Source organism: Hippopotamus amphibius, chromosome 15 (genome assembly GCF_030028045.1).
Source record: "Hippopotamus amphibius kiboko isolate mHipAmp2 chromosome 15, mHipAmp2.hap2, whole genome shotgun sequence".
Lineage (NCBI taxonomy): Eukaryota > Metazoa > Chordata > Mammalia > Artiodactyla > Hippopotamidae > Hippopotamus > Hippopotamus amphibius.
Genome location: NC_080200.1, coordinates 5,396,279 through 5,423,072, shown reverse-complemented (window position 1 = coordinate 5,423,072; position 26,794 = coordinate 5,396,279). Strand labels below are relative to the sequence as shown.

General features: G+C 39.2%; 1 protein-coding gene across 1 annotated transcript in view; it reads right to left on the bottom strand.

The window, feature by feature from the left end:
• Window positions 1-1,287: 1,287 nt before the first annotated feature.
• Window positions 1,288-26,794, bottom strand: part of LOC130837121 (putative adhesion G protein-coupled receptor E4P) — a 55,668-nt gene continuing 30,161 nt past the window's right edge. Inside the window, exons 8-17 of the mRNA XM_057709926.1 lie at window positions 20,309-20,416; window positions 17,720-17,904; window positions 16,955-17,122; window positions 14,769-14,963; window positions 10,750-10,985; window positions 8,741-8,807; window positions 8,076-8,167; window positions 6,757-6,937; window positions 3,319-3,414; window positions 1,288-1,892 (exon numbers count right to left, since the gene is read on the bottom strand). Coding sequence (XP_057565909.1) covers window positions 1,782-1,892; window positions 3,319-3,414; window positions 6,757-6,937; window positions 8,076-8,167; window positions 8,741-8,807; window positions 10,750-10,985; window positions 14,769-14,963; window positions 16,955-17,122; window positions 17,720-17,904; window positions 20,309-20,416 — 1,439 coding nt within the window. The 3' untranslated portion in view covers window positions 1,288-1,781. The remainder of the gene's footprint in view (window positions 1,893-3,318; window positions 3,415-6,756; window positions 6,938-8,075; window positions 8,168-8,740; window positions 8,808-10,749; window positions 10,986-14,768; window positions 14,964-16,954; window positions 17,123-17,719; window positions 17,905-20,308; window positions 20,417-26,794) is intronic.

Genomic DNA, 26,794 nt, shown 5'->3' with positions numbered 1-26,794 from the left:
CCACATTGTGAATGGTAAATGTTGCCTGCCATGTCAGTAAACAAAGGATGTTGCAGCCATCAAGCCATCACATTACAGCCACCCCAACGGTGAGCCCTGAGGGAACTCAGGATGGAAACAGGATGCCCACCATCAAGCCATCAGCCACTACAGATGACCCCCCAAAATGCACCCAGAGGAAACTCAGGATGAGAAAGCAGAGGATGCTGGCCCCAGATAGTTGAGGTGCCTGTCAAAGGGATGATCTCAGTGAGCCCAGACTCTTGCATCTTCCCATACAGAGAAAAGCACTAAATTCCTTAACTTGAGATATCTGGTTTTCTTTAATTAATGGTAATCTTTTGATGTTCTGATGTTCTATCTAGTCTTTGTTGTAAAAACTCCAATATATCCTGGCTCCCCCTACCCCCCGGCCTCTTTAGAGCAGTCTCTCAGAGTTATTTGAGATGCTGTGTCCCAGGCTTAAGTCCTCAGTTTTGTCTGCCACATAAAACAACTCTCAACTTTTAGGTTGTGCATTTTTTTTGGCAGACAACGTCAACCTGGATTTAAACATCCTATCTCCCTGTATTTCTAAACTGCACTTATCACAATATCCCTTGGATAAATTCCTAGCAAAGGAATTTTTAAATGAAAGGATTATGCATGTATTAAATTTAGAGAGTACTAAATTATCCTCCTGAAAAATATTTCATTTTATGCAAGCTTCTTCCACGTAAATTTGAAATTGCACAATGTAAAAAGTCACTCTGCAGGCACACATTTTGAAACCACATAAATTTCCCTATACTTTAACTTTTCAAGAGGACTCATATAATTTCAAAATCAGCAGGTGGTGTGAAGCATACACTCTGGTTATATTTCTACCATGTGGAGGAGATATTTCAGTTGGTTAAGCAGAAAAGGGACGAACTCCTTTGTCCATGACCTAAAAAAAATGCACACAAAATCTCTTCAAATGAATTATGGTGACTTGGCTGCTATTTTAACATTTACTGGCATTATAATTTAAAATTGTTCTTAAAACATTGTCTCATAACAAAGTTATCCATGCGTTTATTAAATCTAGTGCTGAAATACACACCTAATTTCCTTTGGAAAGGAAATTAGAAACAGTAAAACAAAACAAATCAAATCAAATCACTGCTGTGATAATGCCACACTGTTTTACTTTGGGAGCATTTATCTTAAACCAGGACATGTTGGAGATGAAACTAAGAAAACAAAGTTATCTTTAACCAGAGTATAGGATAAGTTCAAAACAAGGCATCAGGCAAAGAAAATGGGAAAGTGTTGGTGACCTGAACACAAAATCCTTCCCAGAGACAATCCACCCCTAAGTGAGATTGGTGGTGTAATTTTGCATTGCAAGCATTCAACCCTCATTTAATATTAATTCATATGGGAATCACTGGATTATGCAGATGTAAAGAGATGCAAAATCTTGGGGAGCATAAAATGCAACTGAGAGGCCAGAAGAGGATCTGTAAGCTGAATCCAGATGTCGGCCTATTAGTCATAGGCAAGGTGGTAACGTCTAGCAGAAGAAAATCCACTTATTTCCCTCATCATTAAAAGAGATTCTTTAACCATTTAGTTGCACGTGACACACAATATTGGATTCTGGATCTAAGAATTCTCCCATGTGCCCCTTTCTTTCTACACAGCCAGAAGCCAAAATAAGGTAATGAATGAGTCAGGACTCAATTTCACAGGAAAGGTAGACAGTGGCATTTGTCCGATGTATACGTGACCACGAGGGGGCGCCGTCCACACGCAGCTCAGTTTTCTGTTCTGAGCCAAGAAACGGCAGCAACCCGAAGTGCAGACGGTGGTTGGATAGATCCAGAGTCTCTCCTGCAAAAGACTTCCGATGACTTCTCCAGTTTCTCCTATTATGGGGAGACAATATGCAGAAAAAGCTGAAGGGCAATGAACGCTTCAGAAATTAACTAAAATTTCCAGCGTGCCTGGAAGTGACAAGCTAGAATTTCCCTAAGGTCCAAAGCCCAGTAAATCCAAAGCTAATAGCTGAAAAATATTGCCTGTCATATCAGTAAACAAAGGATGTTGCAGCCACCCCCAGTGGTGCACCCTGAGAGGACTCAGGATGGGGAAGAATGGGATAGTGGCCCTAGATAAGGTGCATATCAAAGGAATAATTTCAATGAGCCCAGACTCTTGCATCTTTCCATACATAGAAAAGTGCTACATTCCTTGAAATGTCTTCTTTCCCTTAATTAACAGTAATCTTTTGATGTTCTGACTACCTGGTCTTTGTTGTAAAAGCTCCTATATAACCTGGCTCTTCCCTTGCCTCTTTGGAGCAGTCCCTCAGAGCTATTCCTGAAGTCCTCAGAAAGTCCACCAAATAAAACACAATTCTCAGCTTTCAGGTGGTGCAATTTTTTTTTCAGTCAGCACCCCATACCACCATCTAGGGTGGGTTTTTTAAATTTATTTTTATCTTTTCACAAACATTTAGTGCATTTACTGTATGCCAAGCAGCATTTGAAGCACTTAACATATATGACCTCATTTAATTCCCATGATGAGCCAGATACTATTATTATTCCTACAGAGGAAGAAACTGAGGCTCAGAGATACTAAGTGGCTTGTGCAAGGTCACACAGCCTGGAAGCGGTGGAGGTGGGATTTGAACCCAGGCACTTGGGCTCCACGTAAACACAATAGTGATGGATCACTCAGACACTACAGAGGATAAATGAAGACTGTAAGGTTGATTAAGCTGATTATGTGCTTTTTAGAATGTAAGGTCTTGACCAAAGATAAGGGATTATAGTTATTGTTCTGGGCCCTTCTATATACTTAGCTGAAATGTCACCTCCTCAGAGAGTTTTCCCCTAACCATCCATTCTATGATAGTCTGTCCCTCACTATCTATCACTAGATTCTATTTTAATTCTCTGCCTATTATGTCTCTTTGTATGATGTCTTGGTCATAAAGACATTTTGGTCAATCTTCACTGTTTATAAATTTCATTGTTTTGGTCACTATTTTCCTTCTGTCTGGAGCAATGCCTGGCCCATGGAAATTGCTCACTTAATTTGAGTGTCTCAATTATTTGTTTAAAGATGAAGAAACAGATGCTGGGGAAGCTCAAATGATTTGCTCAAACCTACTCAGCCCATTAGAGGGATTCAAACTCAGATCTGTTTTCTTCCAAAAGTTGATAGCTTTCCTTGGTTACCACCAGAGTTGTTTGATTCTTTCTGATCAAAAAACCAGGAAGCTCCTAGTAGCATGAGATGTTGGGCTCAGAGGAGTACACAGCGTTGCAGATGAGCCTATCTTACCATTTTGGTGTGGGTTATAGAGGGAGATACCTCAGTGCTTTCAGTTTCAAACCCTTTCTTCAACCCATTAAACCATTTCTTGAATTCCATTTGCACCTGAGGAATATAGAGGCTTGTGTTACATCCAGAGTTTGGTTTTGGAGAAAAGGCCCTAAAATGGGAAATTAAGGATATGGATACCAACCCCTACCCTCTACCACCCTTATATTGGTTCTCAGTATAATCCTGGCCATGATCATGTTGATTCATTTCCTTTGAATTCAATTTGCTTGGTTATTGATGAGGTGTTTGCTAAATGACAGGCACCACAAGGGTTCTATATAATGATGATGTTGATGGTGATGACTATGATGATGAAGGTGATGATGATGGTGGTGATGGTGGTGATGGTGATGGTGATGGTGTTGGTGTGATGTTGACCATAATGAAGGTGATGATGATGAAGGTGATGATGAAGGTGGTGATGGTGAAAATGATGATGTTGGTAGGATGGTGACAATATGAAGGAAATGATGATGATGGTGATGATGAGAATGATTATGCTCATGATGGTGGTGATGACAAAGAAGGTGATGATGGTGGTGGTAGTGATTACAATGACCAAGGTCATCATTTATTGAACACTAGCTGTGTTTAATGCACTTTATACATAAAGAGCACAATATATCACTTAATACTTGCATAAACCAATATATTGTACCAATGAGAAAGGTACTCTTTTTTTTTAAGCTCTCTATTGGAATATAATTGCTTTACACTCTTGTACCAGCTTCTGAGGTACACCAAAATGAATCAGTTGTATTTAGACATATATCCCCATATCCCCTCCCTCCCACGGCTCCCTCCCACCCTCCCTGTCCTGACCCTCTAAGGCATCACCCATCATCAAGTTGATCTCCCTTTGTTATACAGCAACTTCCCACTAGCTGGCTATTTTACAATTGGTAGTATATATATGTCTATGCTACTCTCTGACTTCATCCCAGCTTCCCCTTCACCCCCCCAACCCTGTGTCCCCCAGTCCATTCTCTGTATCTGCATCCTTATTCTTGCCCTGTCTCTGGGTTCATCAGTACCATTTTTTTTTTTTTTTAGATCCCGTATGTATGAGTTAGCATACAGTATTTGTTTTTCTCTTTCTGGCTTACTTCGCTCTGTATGACAGACTCTAGTTCTATCCACCTCACTACATATAGCTCCATTTCATTCCTTTTTATGGCTGAGTAATATTCCATTGTACATATGTGCCACATCTTCTTTATCCATTCATCTGTTTATGGTCATTTAGTTTGCTTCCATGTCCTGGCTATTGTAAATAGTGCTGCAATGAACATTATGGTACATGTTTCTTTTTGGATTATGGTTTTCTCTGGGTATATGCCCAGAAGTGGGATTGCTGGGTTATATGGTAGTTCCATTTTTAGTTTTTTAAGGAGTCTCCAAACTGTTTTCCATAGTAGCTATATCAATTTACATTCCCAGTTCCCTTGAGAAAGGTACTCTTACCTCCAATTAAAGGTGAAGAAGTTGAGACTCTTGGAAGTAAGTTGACTTGTCTAAGGTCACATAGCCATGATGCAAAACCTTGTCATTCTTACTCAAAGCCCTGACACTAGACCACCCACTATGATTCCATGAATTGCCTTCCTTTATCCTCATTATCACATTTTTAAAAAACATCTAAATACTTAATACTTGACATTAATTCACTAAGATGCTTAAGTTTTATCTTACTTCTGTGTGTGAGGAGTACCAATCATTAAGAAGTCACTAAAAGATGAAAGAGAAATTAATAAAGTGTTAAGACAGTCTTTTTGCCAACAGCATCTTAACTGCTGGTAGTTCTGTTCAGTAGTAAAGGGGGAAAGCCAGGAAAACAGTTCCCAATCTTTATTCTATAAAGAGTAAAATTATAATAGCCTTCACTGAGAACTTAATTTGTGCCACAAACTGCTAGGAGATTTGTGTTATGTTATCTCACTTAATTCTCAGTCCTGCAAGGTAGATAGTGCCACATTTGCAGAGGAGAAAAACCAATGCTCAGAGAGAGTAAGCAACCTTCCCAGAGTCACACAGCAACCCAGTTAGTGGAAATACTGGGGTTAGAGCTGAAGTCTTTCTGAATTTGTGGTAGATATTGCCAACAATTCCAGTGCCCCTCCCTATAGGGCACCTGACTACAGGAGAACTATTTATCCTCTCTCTGGTGAATTCAGATATGGCCATGGGGCCTGCTTTGGCCAATGAAAGAGAGCTAAGCTGGGTTATGCCATAATCTCCTTTCCTTTGCCATGAGCACACCAATGTTCTAAATAAGGGCTGCCCTTCAGCCTCCATCACAGAGTGAAGACAGTATACATCAAACTGCAGTTATGTAGCACGAGCAAGAATTAAACCTTTGTCACTGAAATGGGGGGGGGGGCTATTTGTTACTGCAGCATAATCTACCTTATCCAAACTGACACGTTTTTCTGTGAATTGAATTGTGTACCCCTAAATTCATATATGAAACCCCTAACCAGCCAATGTGATTGTATTTAGAGATGTGACCTTTATGGAAGTAATTAAGGTTAAATGAGGTCATGATGGTTGAGCCCTGATCCAATTGGATTAGTGTCCTTATAAAAAGAGACATGAAAGCTCTCATGCTCACTCCCATGTGAAGACAGATCAAGAAAATGACCATCTACAAAGAAGAGAGCCCTGACCAGAACTCAAACATACTGGTACCCTGATCTCAGGCATCCAGCCCCCAGAATTGTGAGAAGATGAATTTCTGTTGTCTAAACCTCTCAGTCTATGGCATTTTTTTTAATGGCAGTGCCAGCAGACAGACACATGCAACTTTCTTATAATTCTAAAATTATTCCAAAATTAAGTTTATTTTGGGCTTCCCCAGTGGCACAGTGGTTAAGAATCCACCTGCCAATGCAGGGGATGCAGGTTTGATCCCTGGTCCAGGAAGATCCCACATGCCATGGAGCAACCCAGCCCATGTGCTACAATTACTGAGCCTGTGCTCTAGAGCCCGTGAGCCACAGCTACTGAAGCCCGCGTGCCCAGAGCCCATGTTCCACAAACAAGAGAAGCCACCACAATGAGAAGCCTGCACACCTCAACGAAGAGTAGACCCCACTTGCCACAACTAGAGATAGCCCACGTGCAGCAATGAAGACCCAACATAGCCAATAAATAAATAAATAAATTTACTTTAAAAAGGAAGATAACTAGACTAGCAATCCTTTTTTTCCATATAAGATGATGAATGTATGAATCTCAGAGCACATGGCTCACCCAAACAGCACCTAAACCCTCTTCCAAGAATCAAGGCAACACCAAAAATACAAATACAAAATGTCAGAGAAGGGCTAGCATGTGAACAACAATTCAATAAGACTTTAGGATTAGTCTGGTGAGACACAAAATAATCTGCCTTACCTGGTAATTAAGGAGACAGTGTACCACAAAAAGCAAAACCCCCTGCAGGATATTGATGATGGTGAATATGTAGGCAATAACCAATCCAATTGTCTTCCCAACTTCTTCAACCATGAAAAAACCAAGACCCCAAGAACAGCCCAGGATAAATAACTGAGCAATGGCTTTAAATGTCATGACTCTGAAAAGGAAAAAAAGAGTGATAATAACTTTCATTTATCACTACATATTGTGCACCGTGCTAAGTGCTTTGCATGCATTACCTTAGTTAAACCTCACAACAACCTCATGTGGCAAAGTGGCTTCCTCGAGGTCATGCAACTTGAAGAATCCAGAACCCAATGTTTTTAACCACTGCCTTTGAGAATAACTCTTTCTCTCACTCTTGGAAATAATTTCTCTGCCAAGCGTTTTACCTGGACTCATTGGAATATTTGTAGAAAGGGTTTTTTAGAAATTTGTGTTGAAAAATTTGGATGATGATGACATCATGATCAGAAGATAACATAGCATAGGGTTTCCTAAAAAGGGGAGGGGGTTGTAAAATGGAGTAGGATTGTTGGTAGCAACTGGCTGGGAGAGCTGATGTGAGTGTGTGTGTGTGCATGCATGTGCACATGCATGAGCTTGTACTCGTCCATACAAGTGTAGAGAGAGGAAGAAACATCAAGAAGGGTGATGCTCTGACCCTTCAGCATTGAAGAAATTGAGGCTACAAGATGTTAGGGGACTCCCATAAGTAGATGAGATTAAAGCCAGGGTCTGAAGATGAACAGATAGTTCTTTAAGTTTCATCCACATGACTCACCAATGCAGCCTTCTTACCCACCCTTGAGTAAGATGAGCAGTTTGGTCCTCTTATCAATGGGGGTATTAGTTGTGCCCACTAACTAGGTGAGAGTTATGAACATTCTATGAAATAATATTGGTAAATGCTCAGCATCTATCAAGTTCCTAGCTAATATTAGTTGTCAGCATTATTTTTGATAATTTAGATCATGATGAGTGAGACTTGAGGTACTACAACTGAGGAAAATGGAGTCCAGAAGTGGGTGCACCCTCAGGAGGGAAAAGGCTAATGCTCTTGGCATTAATTTCATATGAAGAGTACACAACACAAAGGAGGCACCCAATGAATATTTGTTGACTAAAGAGATGTTACAGTTTTTAGTTCTTCTGTAAGTTGTCCCACATGTAGTCTTTATCTAGTACTAGGAAATTTTATGCCCTATTTTCATATGGGTGGTCCCAGGCAGTGTGGTCCTATAGGAAAAAAAAAACAAAACCTATGGATACCACTGACTCTGGTACCTTCTTACCTGGTGTCCTTAATGGTGGAAACTTCTTTATTAAGGGAGGAAAGTTCGCTTCTCAAAATCCACAGAACTTGTAAGTAGAACAACAAGTTTATCTGTGGAAACAGCATGGAAAATTGACTTGGGATTTTCTTTTGTTGCCATGTCATGCAATCCAACTTGAGGTAGACCTAAGAATCTTTTCCCAAAAGATACAGGCTTCATAAGGGTGATATGAACATAGGCTCTGGTCTATATATGGGTTCTATACAGCACACAGTATAGAACCCATGGCATTTGATGGTTGATTAGCATGACTATGTATTTTATTACTCAAACCAGAACACCTTAAAAGTGAAAGAATGCTATTCATATCTATATTAGGATGATGGACATAATCAGGAATTTCCTGGCAAACAGAAAAATGTCACTTTATGCAGAGTAAATATTTACTAAAGGTTTGTTAAATGAGTGAATGCTGGATTTTTAAAAGAATCCCCAGCAGAGGGTTATGTTATGTCAGAATAAACAGGAAGCTTGGGGAAGCCAAGGAAAGACATGTGAAGACAATATTTTCAGCAGGAGGGGTTGGTCACATTAGGGTATATTTCCTTATCACATCTCATTTCCACTTTAACAGTTAAGAAACACATTTTATGTTTGGCCAATGAATACCACTGGTCACCTACCAAGATAATGAGTGCAACTGGCCCCATGAAACTCCAGATGAACCCTTTATCAAGCTTGAGCCAGCAGCTGTTGAGAGAAAGATAAATATTAGATGCTTATTCCTTAGGAGAAAGCAAAGGACTTCAACTCAGACCACTGTAGCAATATCTGAGCACTGCCTGTAGCTGTTCAGTTCACACCTGGATTTTAGTTGGAATTAGACATGGCTCCTCATCTCATACAAGCTGTATGCTTTGAGCCTCAGTTTCCCCAAAGTGGGGCTTACAGAAGTATTGAAAATATTAAATAATTACTGTGGCTATATACCAAGCCTTGAAGTCAGATTGTATCAGTCCTCTGACTTTGTTTTTTCTTCTTCAATATTGTGTTAGCTATTCTGGGTAATTTGCCTCTTCCTATAAACATTAAAATAGGTTTGTCAGTATCCACAAAATAATTTTCTGGGATTTTGATTGGGAATACATTAAATCTATAGATCAAGTTGGGATAAACTGACTTCTTGACAATACTGAGTTTTCCTATCCATGAACATGGACTGTCTTTCCATTTCTTTGAATCTTCTTTGAATTATTTTATCAAAGTTTCCCTCATATAGATCTCATAGGAAAGATTAAATGAGAAAATGTGCATATAGTTTTTGAATACAGCTCCTGAAAGAGTTAAAGATCAATAAATGTAGATAATAATGTATATTTACTAATGTGTAATGTATTTACTAATACAATAAATGTATCCTAATAATAATGATTGCTAAACCAAGAAAGTAAAAATAATAATTTAATTATAGCTACGAAAACTACCAACACTAATAATCAAGCATGGTCCACGTACCAAGTACTCTAGTGCCCAAATACTTTATATTCTGTCACCGCTTATGCTTGCAAAGATAGTATAATTTATTTTGAAAGAGGACCTGACAGTATGAAACTGGTAAAAATAACAAGCAGTTACCAACACTCAGTAGGCAGAAAATCTCCCACACTTAATTCTATTCCAAGGGTTGCAAATTATGGCCCGCAGGCCAAATCCGGCCCACCCCCTTTATTTGTAAGTAAAGTTTTATTGAAACTCCACCACACCCATTCGATTACATATTGTCAATGACACTACAAGGGCAATGTCATGTAAATGCCAAAAAGATCATATAATTTGCAAAACAAAAATAGTTACCATCTGGCTCTTTATAGAAATTTTGCCAACCCCTGATCAACCCCAGTGCTGTATCTCCAGAATAATTTTGGCCAGACATAGGGTTTAAGCTGGAGACAAGATATCTCTTTGACTTCAAGATGGGCAACTTCATATATGTTGTTTTAGAACCTGGCACTTACTTCGCCACTGCCAAAATACTAACCTCTTCAACTAACTTTGCAAAGTTGTGCAAACTTCTTTAGTGAGGCAGCAAAACATGCCTCTTCAGAACACTGCCTTGGCAATTCTGACTTACTCTCGTTTTAGCTGTGACCTTGAGATGCACTAAGCCCCAGATGTCCCATGCATGAGGTAAGCAACAGTGTCAGCTTCATAGGATCATGGAGAGAATGAGATGAGATACCGTATATAGGAAGCACAATCTCTGATGCATCACAGCCTTTGAAATTTGTTGCTATAGTTATTCTTCATATTTTGGAGATTCACCTCAACCTATTCAACCTACTCTTTCAGAATCTTACAAAACGTAGAGCCCATGGTTTCTTAATACAGGGTCATAGATTTGCTTTTCTGTCCCTAAATTACCTGAAGTTGTATTTCAAAATGTAGTGTGTGTGTAATTTGTCTGAGGAAATGGGCCCTGGATTTCGTCAAAATTCCCAAAGAGATCCAATCCCAAAGATGGTGAGAAATATTGCTCTAGGGATTTCCAAGAGAAAATAGAATTCAGGCTTAAGGAAGGACTGGTTTGCAGTATAATTCACAATTGGAAAATGGATTTTTTTTGAAATTTTGTTTCAGATTACATATTGGCCATGGATACCACTTCCACCATGAATGCCCTCATCATGCTTACTGAGTATATGTTCCATAATTCTTGTGTCCTGCTATTGCAGATACAGCCACAATCAGAGCAGGAATCCCATAGCCAAAAGGGTACATGAACCTTTTCTTGAATCTGTCTACACTGTTGTAGTTGGCCACCTTGAGGTTCCTGACAGTGAGGAAGAGGTGCAGCCCTTCAAGGAGCATCCAGGTGAAGGAGGCCAAGTAGAGGTAATGCAGCACACCTGCAATGACTGAGCACAGCACCTGAAAGAGAGACAAGAGTTATGAACATGGAGTCGATGTGGTCTGTACCTGATGATATCCTTACCATTTATTATTTCCTGGATGCTGGCCTGAAATTTCAGTTCTTACACCTGTGACATTTTGCCTGGAGGCAACACATCTGGGGGCTTCTGCTGGCCATTGAAATCTGCTTATCTCATGCATGGGGCAAACCAGAACTGCCAAGAAATGAATACCAGGGGAGCAGCCCTCGAATCCATAATAGACAAGAGTTAGTAAATCAATACTCCATTGACCTTGCCCTTTAGGGGGATGTGATGGTTAATTCTATGTGTCTGCCTGACTGGGCTAAGGCATGTCCAGATAGCTGCTAAGACATTATTCCTGGGTATGTCTGTGAAGATATTTCTGGAAAAGATTAGCATTTGAATCAGTAGACTGAGTAAAGAAGATGGCCCTCACCAAAGAGTTGGCATCATCCAATCTGTTAAGGGCCTGAATAGAACAGAAAGTTGGAGAAGGGGAGAATTTGTTCTCTCTGCTTGAGCTGGGACATCCATCTTCTCCAGCCCTCAGACATCAGAGGTCATGGTTCCAATAAAATTTATTTACAAAAACAGATGGTGTGCCAGAGTACTGTAGTTTGCCAAACTCTGCTCATTTTCCAATGAAGAATCTAAGGCTGTTAGAGGTTAAAATCTCACCCAAGATCACACAGCTAGTAAAAAACAAAAATTGAATCTGAAACCCAATCTCTTTCCAGAGACCATATGTAGTCTTAAGCATAGCACTATACTGCCTCTCAAAAACAAGAACAACCAAAAAATAGTACTTTCATAACCTCCTGGCTGTAGGATCACAGTGTTTTAGGGTTAAAGAAAGCCTTGGGGAGCATCTTGTTCCAAATCTTGCTGTATAGGATGATAATGATGGCCATGACAAAGATAAAAGGTAACGTTGTCCTCTGAGTGAGTAATCCAGACTCTTTCTATATTTCATCTTTCTAGGTCCTTCCTAGAGCCCTATGAAGATGATTCTGTTTTAGAGAGGAAGTTTATTTTATTTTATTTTTTTCCAGATCTTTATTGGAGTGTAATTGCTTTACACTGTTGTGCTAGTTTCTGCTGTACAACAAAATGAATCAGCTGTATTTATACATATATCCCCATGTCCCCTCCCTCTTGAGCCTCCCTCCCATCTTCCCTATCCCACCCCTCTAGGTCATCACCAAGCAACAAGTTGACCTCCCTGTGTTATGCAGCAGCTTCCCATGAGATATCTCTTTTACATTTGGTAGAGTATAAATGTCAATGCTACTCTCTCACTTTGTCCCAGCTTCCCCCCACCACAAACCCTGTGTACTCAAATCCGTTCTCCACATCTACGTCTTTATTCTTTCCCTGCCACTGAGTTCATCAGTACTTTTTTTTTTAGAATCCATATATGTGTGTTAGCATGCGGTATTTTTTTTCTCTTTCTGACTTACTTCACTCTGTATGACAGACTCTAGGTCCATCCACCTCACTACAAATAACTCAATTTCATTCCTTTTCATGGCTGAGTAATATGCCATTGTATATACATGCCACTTCTTCTTTATCCATTCATCTGTTGGTGGATATTTAGGTTACTTCCATGTCCTGGCTATTGTAAATAGTGCTGCAATGAACATTGGGGTGCATGTATCCTTTTGGAATTATAGTTTTCTCAGGGTATATGCCCAGGAGTGGGATTGCTGTGTCATATGGTAGTTCCAATTTTAGTTTTTTAAGGAACTTCCATACTGTTTTCCATAGTGGCTGTATCACTTTACATTCCCACCAACAGTGCAGGAGGGTTCCCTTTTCTCCACAGCCTCTCCAGCATTTATTGTTCCTGGATTTTTTTGATAATGGCCATTCTGACTGGTGTGAGGTGATGCCTCGTTATGGTTTTGATTGAATTTCTCTAATGATTAGTGATGTCAAGCATCTTTTCATGGGTTTGTTGGCCATCTGTATGTCTTCTTTGGAGATATTTAAATTTAGATTTTCCATCCATTTTTGGATGGGGCTGTTTGTTTTTTTGATATTGAGCTCCATGAGCTGCTTGTATATTTTGGAGGTTAATCCTTTGTCAGTTGCTTCGTTGGCAAATATTTTCTCCCATTCTGAGGGTTATCTTTTTGTATCGTTTGTGGTTTCCTTTGCTGTGCAAAAAAATTTGTTTCATTAGGTCCCATTTGTTTATCTTTGTTTTTATTTCCATTACTCTAGGAGGTGGGTCAAAAAGGATCTTGCTTTCATTTATGCCATAGAGTGTTCTGCCTATGTTTTCCTCTAAGAGTTTTATACTGTCTGGCCTTACATTTAGGTCTTTGATTCATTTTGAGTTTATTTTTGTGTATGGTGTTAGGGAAAGTTCTAATTTCATTCTTTTACACGTAGTTGTCCAGTTTTCCCAGCACCACTTATTGAAGAGGCTGTCTTTTCTCCATTACATATTCTTGCCTCCTTTGTCAAAGATAAGGTGACTATATGCACATGGATTTATCTCTGGGCAAGTGGGGAAGTTGCTTCAACAAGATAATAGAGCAAGTAGGATGAAAAGTTAAGGTTCAAGTGCAGTTGACATATACACACTACCAAATGTAAAATAGATAGCTAGTGGGAAGCTGCTGCATAACACAGGGAGATCAATTCATAATGATAGGTGATGACTTAGAGGGCTGGGTTAGGAAAGGTGGGAAGGGGTTGTGGGAGGGAGGAGATATGGGGATATATGTATAAATACAGTTGATTCACTTTATTGTACAGCAAAAACTGGCACAACAGTGTAAGCAATTATATTCCAATAAAGAGCTTTTTTTAAAAAAAATTTCAAGTGCAGATCAATGTGGCAAATCCACTGTCCACCAAAAAGTCAGGTCTCCCTCCACCCCCAATTTGTCACTAGGACTCAACTTCCCAACCAGACACTACATTTCCCAGCACTCTTTACACTTAGGTGTGACCATGTGATTGAATTCTAGCCAATGGAATTTGAAAGGAAGTGATATGCACCACTTCCTGAGGTGGTCCATGTAAACCTCTCTCCTAGGACTCCACCATGCTCTTTTCTCTTTCCAGTTGGTCAAAATGGAAAGGACCCCAGGAAGACCTTGGTAGCTGTGTGTGGAAGATGGAAGAGCCTCCATCAGCCTGAAGTTGGAGGATAGACACCCTTTGAACCTATTTGCTCACCCTCTACTGAACTGTAAAGGAGAAATGAACTACTCTTGTGATAAACCACTGACATCTCAGAGTTTATTTGTTACAGCAGCTACTGCAACCCTATCTAACACCATCAGTCTGACACTCGATTGCTTTGTTAAAAAGCCCTTCATAAATTAGAGGTCATTGGCACAACATTGTAAGTCAACTATATTTCTTTTTCTTTCCTTCTGTCTTTATTGGAGTATAATAGCTTTACACTGTTGTGCCAGTTTCCACAACCAAAGCTGTATGTATACATATTTCCCCATATCCCCTCCCTCTTGAGCCTCCCTCCCAAACCTCCCTCCCACCCTCCCTATCCCAACCCTCTAGGTCATCACCAGTCATAGAGTTGGTCTCCCTGTGTTAGGCAGTTGAGTCAACTATATTTCAATTAAAAAATAAAACTAAAAAAAAAGAAATTTGGGGTCATGTTTAAAGTTGTACAGTAGGAGAAATGAAAAGAGAACTCTTGCTTTTTCCCCCCACACAACCACTGCTGCTTATTGTCTTTCCTCAAAACGAAATGGCTAGATTGGATTATGACAATGAGGTAATATGTTAATTCTACCTTTGGCTCTGTCCGGTCGATGCCCGTGAGGAAGAGGAGGTGGGCCAGGAAGAGGCAGATGGACAGGTGCAGGTGGAGGGAGGTGTGGGTGTTCTGGATGGGTCGACACAGAAGGAAGATGAGGATTGCCAGGAGGAGGCACAGCAGGGAGAGGCTCAGCCCCATGTAGGTGATCACCGTCAGCACAGCATCCTCCTAACAGTCACCAAAGGAAGAATCTATTATAGTTTCCAGCTCTGTAACTATGTTCGGCAGCAGCTTCTCTTGTTGTGGAGCATGGGCTCTAGGCACGTGGGCTTCAGTAGTTGTGGCACATGGGCTCAATATTTGTGGCTCACAGGCTCTAGAGCTCAGGCTTATTTGCTCCACGGCATGTGAGATCTTCCTGGAGCAGGGATCAAACCCGTGTCCTCTGCATTGGCAGGTGGATTCTCAACCGCTGTGCCACCAGGGAAATCCCTGTAATTATGTTCCTGATGGAGCATCTGATGGGATTCCCAGTTCAGTCCCCCAAACAAGTGACTTAATATCTCTGAGATTTGGTGATTCCACCTTCAAAGTGGGGGCAGTGATAGCATTTATCACACAGGGCTGTTGAAAAACTGAACCACTAAACCAGCACTGTCCAATAGAAATAAATGAGCCATATGCATAATTTTAAATTTCTTACTGGCCATATTTTTGAAAATGTAAAAAGAAACAAGCCAAATCAATTTCATAGTACATGTTCAAAATATTATCAGTTCAATGTATAATATAACCAATATAGTAACATAACAAATATATAATCAGTTCAAATTGCAATCAATGTAAAACAGTTAATAAGATTTTTCATCTATATTCTTTTTCATCTATATTCAGCTTTTGAAATCCAGTGTATATTTTACACAGACAGAGCATTGCAATTCAGATACTATATTTTAAAGGGTGAAGGTAAAATATGATCTTGACAAACAACAAAGCTGTGTTTAATGGAAAAACATTTTGCACTGCTTCTGAATTTGAATACACTAAAATTAAATAAAATTTAAAATTTGATTCTTTAGTCACACTAGTCCTTTTTCAAGTGTTCAATAGCCATGTGCAGCTGGCAATCCTATTGGACAACACAGCAATCAAAAGTGGTCTCATGAAGGCTGAGATTTCTTTCTTTTTAAGATTTTTTTGATGTGGGCCATTTTTTAAAAAGTCTTTATTGAATGTGTCACAACATTTCTTCTGTTTTATGTTTTGGTTTTTTGGCCCTGAGGCATGTGGGATCTTAGCTCCTTGGCCAGGGTTTAAACCCGGACCCCCTACATTGGAAGGTGAAGTCTTAACCACTGGACTACCAGAGAAGTCCCAAGGCTGGGATTTCTTTATCTATCTTCTTCTCTACAGTGTCCACAATGCCTAGAATGGCATCTGGCATATAGTGGGCACACATATGTGAATTTGTTGTGTGAATAAAATGAGGCCATGCATTTAGATATGCAATATGGTGATTGTCCCACAGTCAATGCTTAACAAATGAGAACTAAAAGGAAATGGGGAAAGAAGTTAGGTAACTTTCTTTAAATCTGTGTTATCTGAGTTATCTGAGACATGGATGGGACCTGGCAAATTCAGGGGACTATGCTTTTTCATTGGTGATGGTCAGTTGCCTTTCTTTCAGCCTGAACATGGGATGGGGGTTAGCTCTACATCTCTCTTGCAGAATGATAGATCACCTTGGACCTTTCCACTGTTGGTGTTGACAGTCCAAATTTTCTCTGTCTGAGGGATTTCTCTGCTAGCTTCAGCTCGCTTGCCAATGCCCATGGACACGTCAAGAGAATGAATGCCCCTTGTTGCATCTTTCAAGAAACCACTGAAGGGAGGTGGTGTATAAGTACCCCACCACTCTCGCTGTTCAGTTAGGATGACTCTAAGGTGTGTCTTCTTCACTGATTCCAAGAATCCCCCAGAGGGAAGTAAGCACCAGTTACCGATAGTGGTACCTGGCTACTAGCTTCTCTGATCGGCTTCTGTCCTTTTCCCATTTCATTTCCCAGTCCCTTACCAATGTTTCCTGGAATTACCTCTCAAGTAAGCTACTTCTGCTTGACTCCTTATCTTAGAGTTTTTTTCCTAAGACATGGAGAGGATGACCTCACAGCTTCCTGGACACAATCAAATTCACAACAAGAGACCATGAATCATTGTACCTTGGGAACAAGAGCCATTAGGACAGCAAAGCTGGAAAGGTGGAAGCACTTGCATTCGGTGTGAGAATCATTGCTGTCCAAATGAGAACAGCCCTCCGTGGACCAGCTGCCCCCCTCCTCTGATCCTTTCCAGTAGACACAGAAATATTTTCTTCTCCCACCACCAGGCTGGAAAGAGAATAGCATGAAAGTGGATCTCCTTCTGATTTTATTATTTTACATTTATAGGTTAATCACGGGTGTATTGGGTTGGAAAAAGGATTGGGAAAATTCTATCATCTAGAACACTCGTGGCAAAAATTTAACACCCCACGTTCATGTGGGGTTTACTCTTCATTTATATTGCCCTTCTCTGGTCATCTCAGATGCCCCAGGATTGACCCTTATGAACTGCTCTACTCAGGCTGCTTGTCGTTGGTAGGACCAGTGAGTGAAATCAGTGAGAGACCATCAGATGGGAGGAGAGGCGGGCCAGGTATTTCTTCCAGACTCCTCTTCTGCTGCAGGCTACCTTCACCTTCAGCAGGGCAATCCTTCCTCCATGCCTGCAGCCTTCATTGAACTCAACAATGCTCATCCCTCCTTTGCCTTTTTAGGCTTACATGTGATAGTAGTTTCCCCCGGTGGCCATCTCTGAGTGCCTCAACATTTCTTTTTGGTTCCCTTAACTCTAAATGATCAGAGTTGAATTCAGTTTCCTGCCAGGACGCTGAGAATACACCTGTTTAAGGTAATGCGTACAGAACCAGCCTGGGTTTTGCTCACCTGAGTATGCTGTAAGGTCAGGAACACAGGTTTAGATAGATCAGCTTTTTCCTTCATGCCAATGGAGCCACTGATCACTTGAGAGTTCAGTTTGATTTCCTTTATCCCTCTTCCATCACTGAAAAATGATCCATTTAGAATATCCCCAAGAGACTGGTAAGCGATAAGCGCAACTGCACTCCTATCTGAGAAGACGGAAGAAAAGTCATTTTCTAGGATAGCTAGTGTTTGGGGAATTGGTACACTAGTGTCCTATGTGAGAGTCACAAGGCAAACATTATGTAAAGTCAAAGTTGCACTTGGAAATCTTTTCCATTACCCGATCAATACATTACATGTGGCTTGGGGAGTAGCATTCTGTATATATAATGCATAGTCTAATGCAGCACATATTATAAGGGATATATATACAAACTATCCCATCAATGTGTTGTAAATATAGATATAGGCCCTTAGATATCAAAATCAGAATCATGAGGTACATCTCTGTAACCAGAAGGTGGAACTCAGGTTCCACCAGACAAGCAAACATTCTCATCCTCCATCTCAAGCTCACTCTGGGGTATTTCATTTAATGGAAAGGTATGCAGGACAGCCCATTCTATTCAATGTATTCTCTCATTCTCCTTCCTTCCTTCCACCTCTCTGTCAGCCTCTGTCTATCTCTCTCTGTTTCTCTTTCTCTCCCTCTCCCTCTCTCCCATCCTTTTTCCCTCCCCTTTTCATGCCAGAAGAATTTAAGTCACAGAAGTTAAATGCACAGCATGACACAGTGTTTCCTAAACTGCAATCAATCGTGTGCCAACATCCCAGTTTTACCCAAAACCACTTAGCACCTATATTACTATTTACTACATTCTAAAACTCAACTATTTTTAGATCTTTTCCCTCCCCCTCCTCTATTCTATAGCTCACAGTAAGGAGTGATGATTAATCAATAGACAGGAATTTTCTGCAGGAAATGCAGCAGGTCCTTCAGTCTCTCAAGGTAACTGGATCTTACCCTTTGAAATATTTTTGTGCATTCATTCATTCATTTATTCATTTGTCAACTGTTTACTGAGCATCTACTGTGTGGCAGACAGTATTCTAGGCATTGCAACACAACAGGGAACAAAAAGAGCAGAGTCCATGGTATAAGAGAACTGATGTTGTCATGGGAGAGCTAGACAACAAACAAATAAATAAATTACAAAAAGATTGTCTAGTGTGGATGTGACACAGAGACTTAAATAAAGTGATAAAATAAAGCAGGAGTGGCAAACTATGGCCTGGGGGTCAAATCCAACCCATCACCTGTTTTTGTAAATAAAGTTTTATTGGCACACAGCCACATCTCTTCATTTATGTATTATCTAAGGCTGCTTTCACACTACAATGTCAGAGTTTAGCAGTTATAACAAAACTCATCTGGCCCAAACAAATCAAGAAATATTTACCATCTGGTGCTCTTACAGAAAAACTTGTAGGCTAGAGGAAGATTGAGTGACAATTTTAAATAGAGGGATCATAAAATGCTTCTCAAGGGAAAGAGTGTTTGAAGCAACTCTTCTGCCATCACCAATAGTGAGCTTTTTGAGGGAACCCTCCTACACTGTTGGTGGGAATGTAAGCTGGTGAAGCCACTATGGGGAACAGTGTGGAGGTTTCTCAAAAAACTAAAAATAGAATTCTCATGTGATCCAACAATCCCACTCTTGGGCATACACCTGGACAAAGCTATAATTCAAAAAGATACATGCACCCTAATGTTCACAGCAGCATCATAGCCAAGGCACGGAAACAACCTAATTGACACATGAATGGATAAAGAAGATATGGTACATATATACAATGGAATAATACTCAGCCATAAAAAAGAATGAAATAATGTCATTTGCAGCAACATGGATGGACATAGAGATTATTGTACTAAGTGAAGTAAGTCAGAAAGAGAAAGACAAATATCATACGACATCACTTATATGTGGAATCTAAAATATGGCACAAGTTATCTACAAAACAGAAACAGGCTCTCAGACATAGAGAACAGACTTGTGGTTGCCAAGGGGGAGAAAGGGTGGGGGAGGAAAGAACTGGGAGTGTGGGATTAGCAGATGTAAACTATTATATATAGAATAGATAAACAACAAGGACCCACTGTATAGCACAGGGAACTATATTCAATATGCAAAAAGAAACCATAATGGAAAAGAATATTTTTAAAAAGAATGTCTATATGTGTATATCTGAGTCACTTTGCTGTACAGTAGAGATTGGCATAGGATTGTAAATCAACTATACTTCAATTTAAAAAAAAATTGAGAGAGTGATCTTTTTGAATCAGCACATGAAAATAGAGTATGCACCAGCCCATTCCTTTTAAGGAAATATGTCAAGAGATCCCAGTTTGAACCTCCATGCATGTCACAAAGTTCATATAAAGTATGGCCTCAAAATTGCCTGATTAGTGGTCAAAGCAGATCTTTTCATATCACCACGGAGTGTCTTCTTACCTGGAAAGCTTTGGAAGCTTGGCTCAGTCACCTAGAAATGAGACAACAATGCCTAGACTTTTGAGGTCAAGAGAATCCCTCTTAGACACAGTACCTCTTGTGGTTCCTTTGAAAGCATCAGTGCAGTGGATATCCATTGTGTTATTTCCAGCTTCTAGAATTGCCTTCTCACTTGTCTCATTGCACCTCTTGGTTTCATAAACTGGAAACATTAGGAAAGTGAGTCCTACTTTGCGCATTTCTCCTGCCTAAGAAACTTGCTGAACCCTCAGAATGGGAGAAAATATTTGCAAACGAATCAACAGAAAAAGGATTAATCTACAAAATATATAAAGAGTTCATGCAGCTCAATGTCAAAAAAACAAACAACCCCATCCAAAAATGGGCAGAAGACCTAAACAGACATTTATCCAAAGAAGACATACGGATGGCCAAGAGGTACATGAAAAGCTGCTCAACATCACTAATTATTAGAGAAATGCAAATCAAAACTACAATGAGGTATCACCTCACGCCAGTTACTATGGCCACCATCAGAAAATCTACAAACAATAAATGCTGGAGAGGGTGTAGAGAAAAGGGAACTCTCTTGCACTGTTAGTGGGAATGTAAACTAATACAGCCATTATGGAAAACAGTTTGGAGGTTCCTTAAAAAACTAAAAATAGAACTACCATATGACCCAGAAATCCCACTACTGGGCATATAACCAGAGAAAACCATAATTCAAAAAAAAACACATGCACTCCAATGTTCATTGCAGCACTACTTACAATAGCCAGGTCATGGAAGCAACCTAAATGTCCATCAACAGATGAAGGGATAAGGAAGATGTGGTACATATGTATAATGAACTACTACTCAGCCATAAAAAGGAAAGAAATTGCGACATTTGTAGAGACATGGATGGACCTAGAGACCGTCATAGAGAGTGAACTAAGTCAGAAAGAGAAAAACAAATACCATATATTAATGTATATATGCAGAACAGAGTAAAATGGTACAGATCAACCAATTTGCAAGGCAGAAATAGAGACACAGATGTAGAGAACAAACATATGGACACCAAGGCAGGAAGGGGGGGGGGCTGAATTAGGAGATTGGGATTGCCATATGTACATTACTAATAAGAAAACATATCAAACTGTACCCTTTAAATATATGCAGTTTATGGTATGTCAATTATATTTCAATAGAAGGTCTTAAAAAAAAAAAAGCTTGCTGAAGAACTCCCTTCTTTCAAAGATCTCCTACTGGTGATTTCATTTACTGCATGCAAGGTAGACCAATTGATACTCCCCTCACATTTCTGGTTGATAGAAATGAAATGATCAGAATGACATAAGCAACACACACTGGCCACACAACTCAGAGGAAGGGGGAGGGAGGAGATGGCCATGCTTCCCAAAGCTAGAACTAGGGTAGGCAAGCTTAGCCTTTACCATAGAATATTTAAAGGGCCAAAAAAAAAAAAAATTAACAATTCATAGTGGAGTGCATGGGGAAAGGAGAGCTTAATTTTTTAAGCAAGGGAAGCTAAGCATTTAAAAGCATCTCAAGAAACAATACAGAATTTCCTTAAAAAACTAAAAATAGAACTACTATATGATCCAGCAATTACACTCCTGGGTATATATCTGGAAAACATAAAAACTCTAATTTAAAAGGATACATGGACCCCAATGTTCATAGCAGCACTATTTACAATACCCAAGACATGGAAGCAAACTAAGTGCCCATCAACAGATAATTGGCTTAAGAATATGTGGTATAAGGCTCTGGGGAGGGAGTACCTAGTCCAGGATGCTAGACCACTAGAGAGTCCTCAGGCACAGGGAATATTAACCACTGAGAATTCTCATGGAGGCCTCTATCACAGTCTAAGACCTGGGGTCGCCTGACTGCCTGCAACTGCCAGTGCTAGATACCTCACACCAAACTACAAACAAGACAGGAACAAAAACCCACTCATCAGCACTAAGACAACTAAAGCCATATTAAGCTCACAGGTACCCAAAAACACACCACCTGACATTGCCCTGCTCATCAGAGGGAAAAGACTCAGATCTACAAACCAGAAAGCAGTCACCAGACCCTCCCACCAGGAAGCCTACTCAAGACACTGGACAAACCCCACAACAGGGGCAGAGAACAGAAACAAGACAAATTACTACTAGGCAGCATAGGAAAAGGAGACAGCAGATACTATAAACTACACAAAATGAGAAAACAAAGAAACATCTTGCAAATAAAGGAGCAAGATAAAAACCCACAAGACCAAGCGAATGAAGAGGAAATAGGCAAATTGCCTGAAAAGGAATTCAGAGTAATGATAGTAAAGATGATCTAAAATATTGAAAACAAATTAGAGAAAATGGAAGAAACATTTAATAAGAACCTGGAAGAACTTAAGAGCAAACAAACAGTAACGGAAACACAATAACTGAAATTAAAAATACTCTAGATGGTATACACATCAGAATAAGTGAAGCAGAAGAACAATTAAGTGAGTTGGAAGATAGAATGCAGAAAATAACTGCTAAAGAGCAAGGAAAAGAAAAAAGAATGAAAAGAATGGAAGACAATCTCAAGGACCTTGGTGACAACATTAAGCACACCAACATTCAAATCATAGGCAACCCAGAAAAAGAAGAAGAAAAGAAAGGGTCTGAGAAAATATTTGAAGAGGTTATAGTGGAAGACTTCCCAAACAAGGGAAAGGAAATAGTTTATCAAGTCCGAGAAGCACAGAGAGTCCCATACAGAAAAAACCCAAGGAGAAACACACCGAGGCACATAGTAATCAAACTGATGACAATTAAACAAAAAGAAAAAATACTAAAAGTAGCAAGAGAAAAGCAACAAAGAACATATAAGGGAAAACCCATAAGGATAACAGTTGATCTTTCTGCAGAAACTCTGCAGGCCAGAAGGGAGTGGCAGGATATATTGAAAGTCCTGAAAGAGAGAAACCTACAGCCAAGAATACTCTACCCAGCAAGAATCTCATTCAGATTCAATGGAGAAATCAAAAGCTTTACAGACAAGCAAAAGTTAAGAGAATTCAGCACCACCAAACAAGCCTTACAACAATTGCTAAAGGAATTTTTCTAGGCAAGAAACACGAAAGAAGGAAACTATCTACAAAAACAAACCCAAAACAATTAAGAAAATGGTAATAGAAACATACATCTCAACAATTACCTGAAATGTAAATGGATGAAATGCTCCAGCCAAAAGATATAGACTGGCTGAATGGATACATAAACAAGACCCTGTTATATGTGGTTACAAGAAACCCACTTCAGACCTAGGGACACATACAGACTGAAAGGAAGGGGGTGGAAAAAAATATTCCAGGAAAATGGAAGTCCAAAGAAAGCTGGAGTAGCAATACTCATATGAGACAAATTAGACTTTAAAGTAAAGACTATTACAAGAGACAAGGAAGGACACTACATAATGATCAAGGGATCAATCCAAGAAGGACATATAACAATTGTAAGTATCTATGCACCATATATAGAACCACCTCAATACATAAGGCAAATGCTAACAGCCATAAAAGGGGAAATTGACAGTAACACAATAATACTAGCAGAGTTTAACACCCCACTTACACCAATGCACTGATCATGCAAACAGAAAGTAAATAAGGAAACACAAGCTTTAAGTGACACATTAGACCACCTCTACTTAATTGCTATATATACGACATTGCTTCCAAAAACTACAGAATACACTTTCTTCTCAAGTGCACATGAAACATTCTCCAGGATAGATCACATTTTGGGTCACAAATCAAGCCTCAGAAAATTCAAGAAAACTGAAATCATATCAAGCATCTTCTCCGACCACAATGCCATGAGACTACATATCAATTACCTGAAAAAAACTAAAAAATACAACCACATGGAGACTAAACAATACGCTATTAAACAACCAAGAAATCACTAAAGAAATCAAAGAGGAAATCAAAAAATACCTACAAACAAATGACAATGAAAACACAAGGACCCAAAATCTATGGGATGCAGCAAACGTAGTTCTAAGAGGGAAGTTTATAGCAATAAAATCCTACCTCAAGAAACAAGAAAAATATCAAATAAATAACCTAAACCTACACTTAAAACAATTAGAGAGAGAGGAACAAAAAAACCCCAAAGTGAGCAGAAGGAAAGAAATCATAAAGATCAGATTAGAAATGAACAAAAAACAAATGAGTGAAACAATAGCAAAGATCGATAAAATTAAAAGCTGGTTCTTTGACAACATAAACAAAATTGATAAACCATTAGCCAGACTCATCAGGAATAAAAGGGAGAAGACACAAATCAACAGAATTATAAATGAAAAAGGAGAAGTAACAACTGACACTGCAGAAATACAAAAGCTCATGAGAGACCACTGCAAGTAACTATATGCCAAGAAATTGGACAACCTGGAAGAAATGGATAAATTCCTAGAAAAGTAAAATCCTCCAAGGCTGAACCAGGAAGAAATCGAAAATATGAACAAGCCAATCACAAGTACTGAAATTGAGACTGTGATTAAAAATCTCCCAACAAACAGAAGCCCAGGGCCACACAGTTTCACAGGTGAATTCTATCAAACATTTAGAGAAGAGCTAACACCTATCCTTCTCAAACTCTTCCAAAATATAGAAGGAGGAGCACTCCCAAACTCATTCTACGAGACTATCATCACCCTGATACCAAAACCAAGCAAAGATGTCACAAAAAAGAAAATTACAAGCCAGTATCACTGATGAACATACATGAAAAAATCCTCAACAAAATACTAGCAAACAGAATCCAACAGCACATTAAATGATCATACACCATGATCCAGTGGGGTTTATCCCTGGGATGCTAGTATTCTTCAATATACACAAATCAATCAATGTGATACATCATATCAACAAACTGAAGGATAAAACCATATGATCATCTCAACAGATGCAGAAAAAGCTTTTGACAAAATTCAACATCCATTTATGATAAAAAAAAAAAAACTCTCCAGAAATCAGGCATAGAAGGAAGTTACCTCAACATAATAAAAGCCATATATGACAAACCAACAGTGTACATCATTCTAAATGGTGAAAAACTGAAAGCATTCCCCATAAAAACAAGAACAAGATAAGGGTGACCACTCTCACCAATAGTATTCAACATAGTTTTGGAAGTGTTAGCCACAGCAATCAAAGAAGAAAATGAAATAAAAGGAATTGAAATTGAAAAAGAAGATGTAAAATTGTCACTCTTTGCAGATGACGTGATCTTATACATAAAAAAACCTAAAGATGCTACCAGAAAACTACTACCACTAATCAATGAATTCAGTAAAGTTGCAGGATACAAAATTTATGCAGAGAAATCTCTTGCATTCCTATACACTAACAATGAGAGAGCAGAAAGAGAAATTAAGGAAACTCTCCCATTTACCATTGCAACAACAAAAAAATAAAATAAAATACCTAGGAATAAATCTGCCTAAGGAGGCAAAAGATCTGTATGCAGAAAGCTATAAAATACTGATGAAAGAAATCAAAGATGATACAAACAGATGGAGGGACATACCATGTTCTTGGATTGGAAGAATCAACATTGTAAAAATGACTGTACTACCCAAAGCAATTTACAGATTCAATGCAATCCCTGTCAAATTACCAATGGCATTTTTCACAGAACTAGAACAAGAAATTTTACAATTTGTATGGAAACACAAAAGGCCCTGAATAGCCAAAACAATCTTGAGAAGGAAAGACGGAGCTGGTGGAATCAGGCTCCCTGACTTCAAACTATACTACAAGGCTACAGTAATCAAGACAGTATGGTACTTTTACAAAAACAGAAATATAGGTAAATGGAACAGAATAGAGAGCCCAGAGATACACCCACGCAATATGGGCACCTTATCTTTGACAAAGGAAGCAAGAATATACAATGGAAAAAAACAGCCTCTTCAATAAGTGGTGCTGGGAAAATTGGACAGCTACATGTAAAAGAATGAAATTAGAACACTTCCCCACACCATATACAAAAATAAACCAAAATTGGATTACAGACCTAAATGTAAAGCCAGACACTATAAAACTCTTAGAGGAAAATATAGGCAGAACACACTATGACATAAATCAAACCAAGATCCTTTTTGACCCACCTCCTAGAATAATGGAAATAAAATAAAAAATAAACAAATGGGACCTAATGAAACTTAAAAGCTTTTGCACAGAAAAAGAAACTATAAACGAGACAAGGAGACAACCCTCAGAATGGGAGAGAATATTTGCCAACGAAGCAACCAACAAAGGATTATTCTCCAGAATATACAAGCAGCTCATGAAGCTTAATACCAAAACAGAAAATAATGCAATCCACAAATGGGCGGAAGATCTAAACAGGCATTTCTCCAAAGAAGACATGCAGATAGCTAACAAACACATGAAAAGATGCTCAACATCACGAATCATTAGAGAAATGCAAGTCAAAGCCACAATGATGTATCACCTCACACTGGACAGAATGGCCATCATCAAAAAATCTAGAAACAATAAATGCTGGAGAGGGTGCAGAGA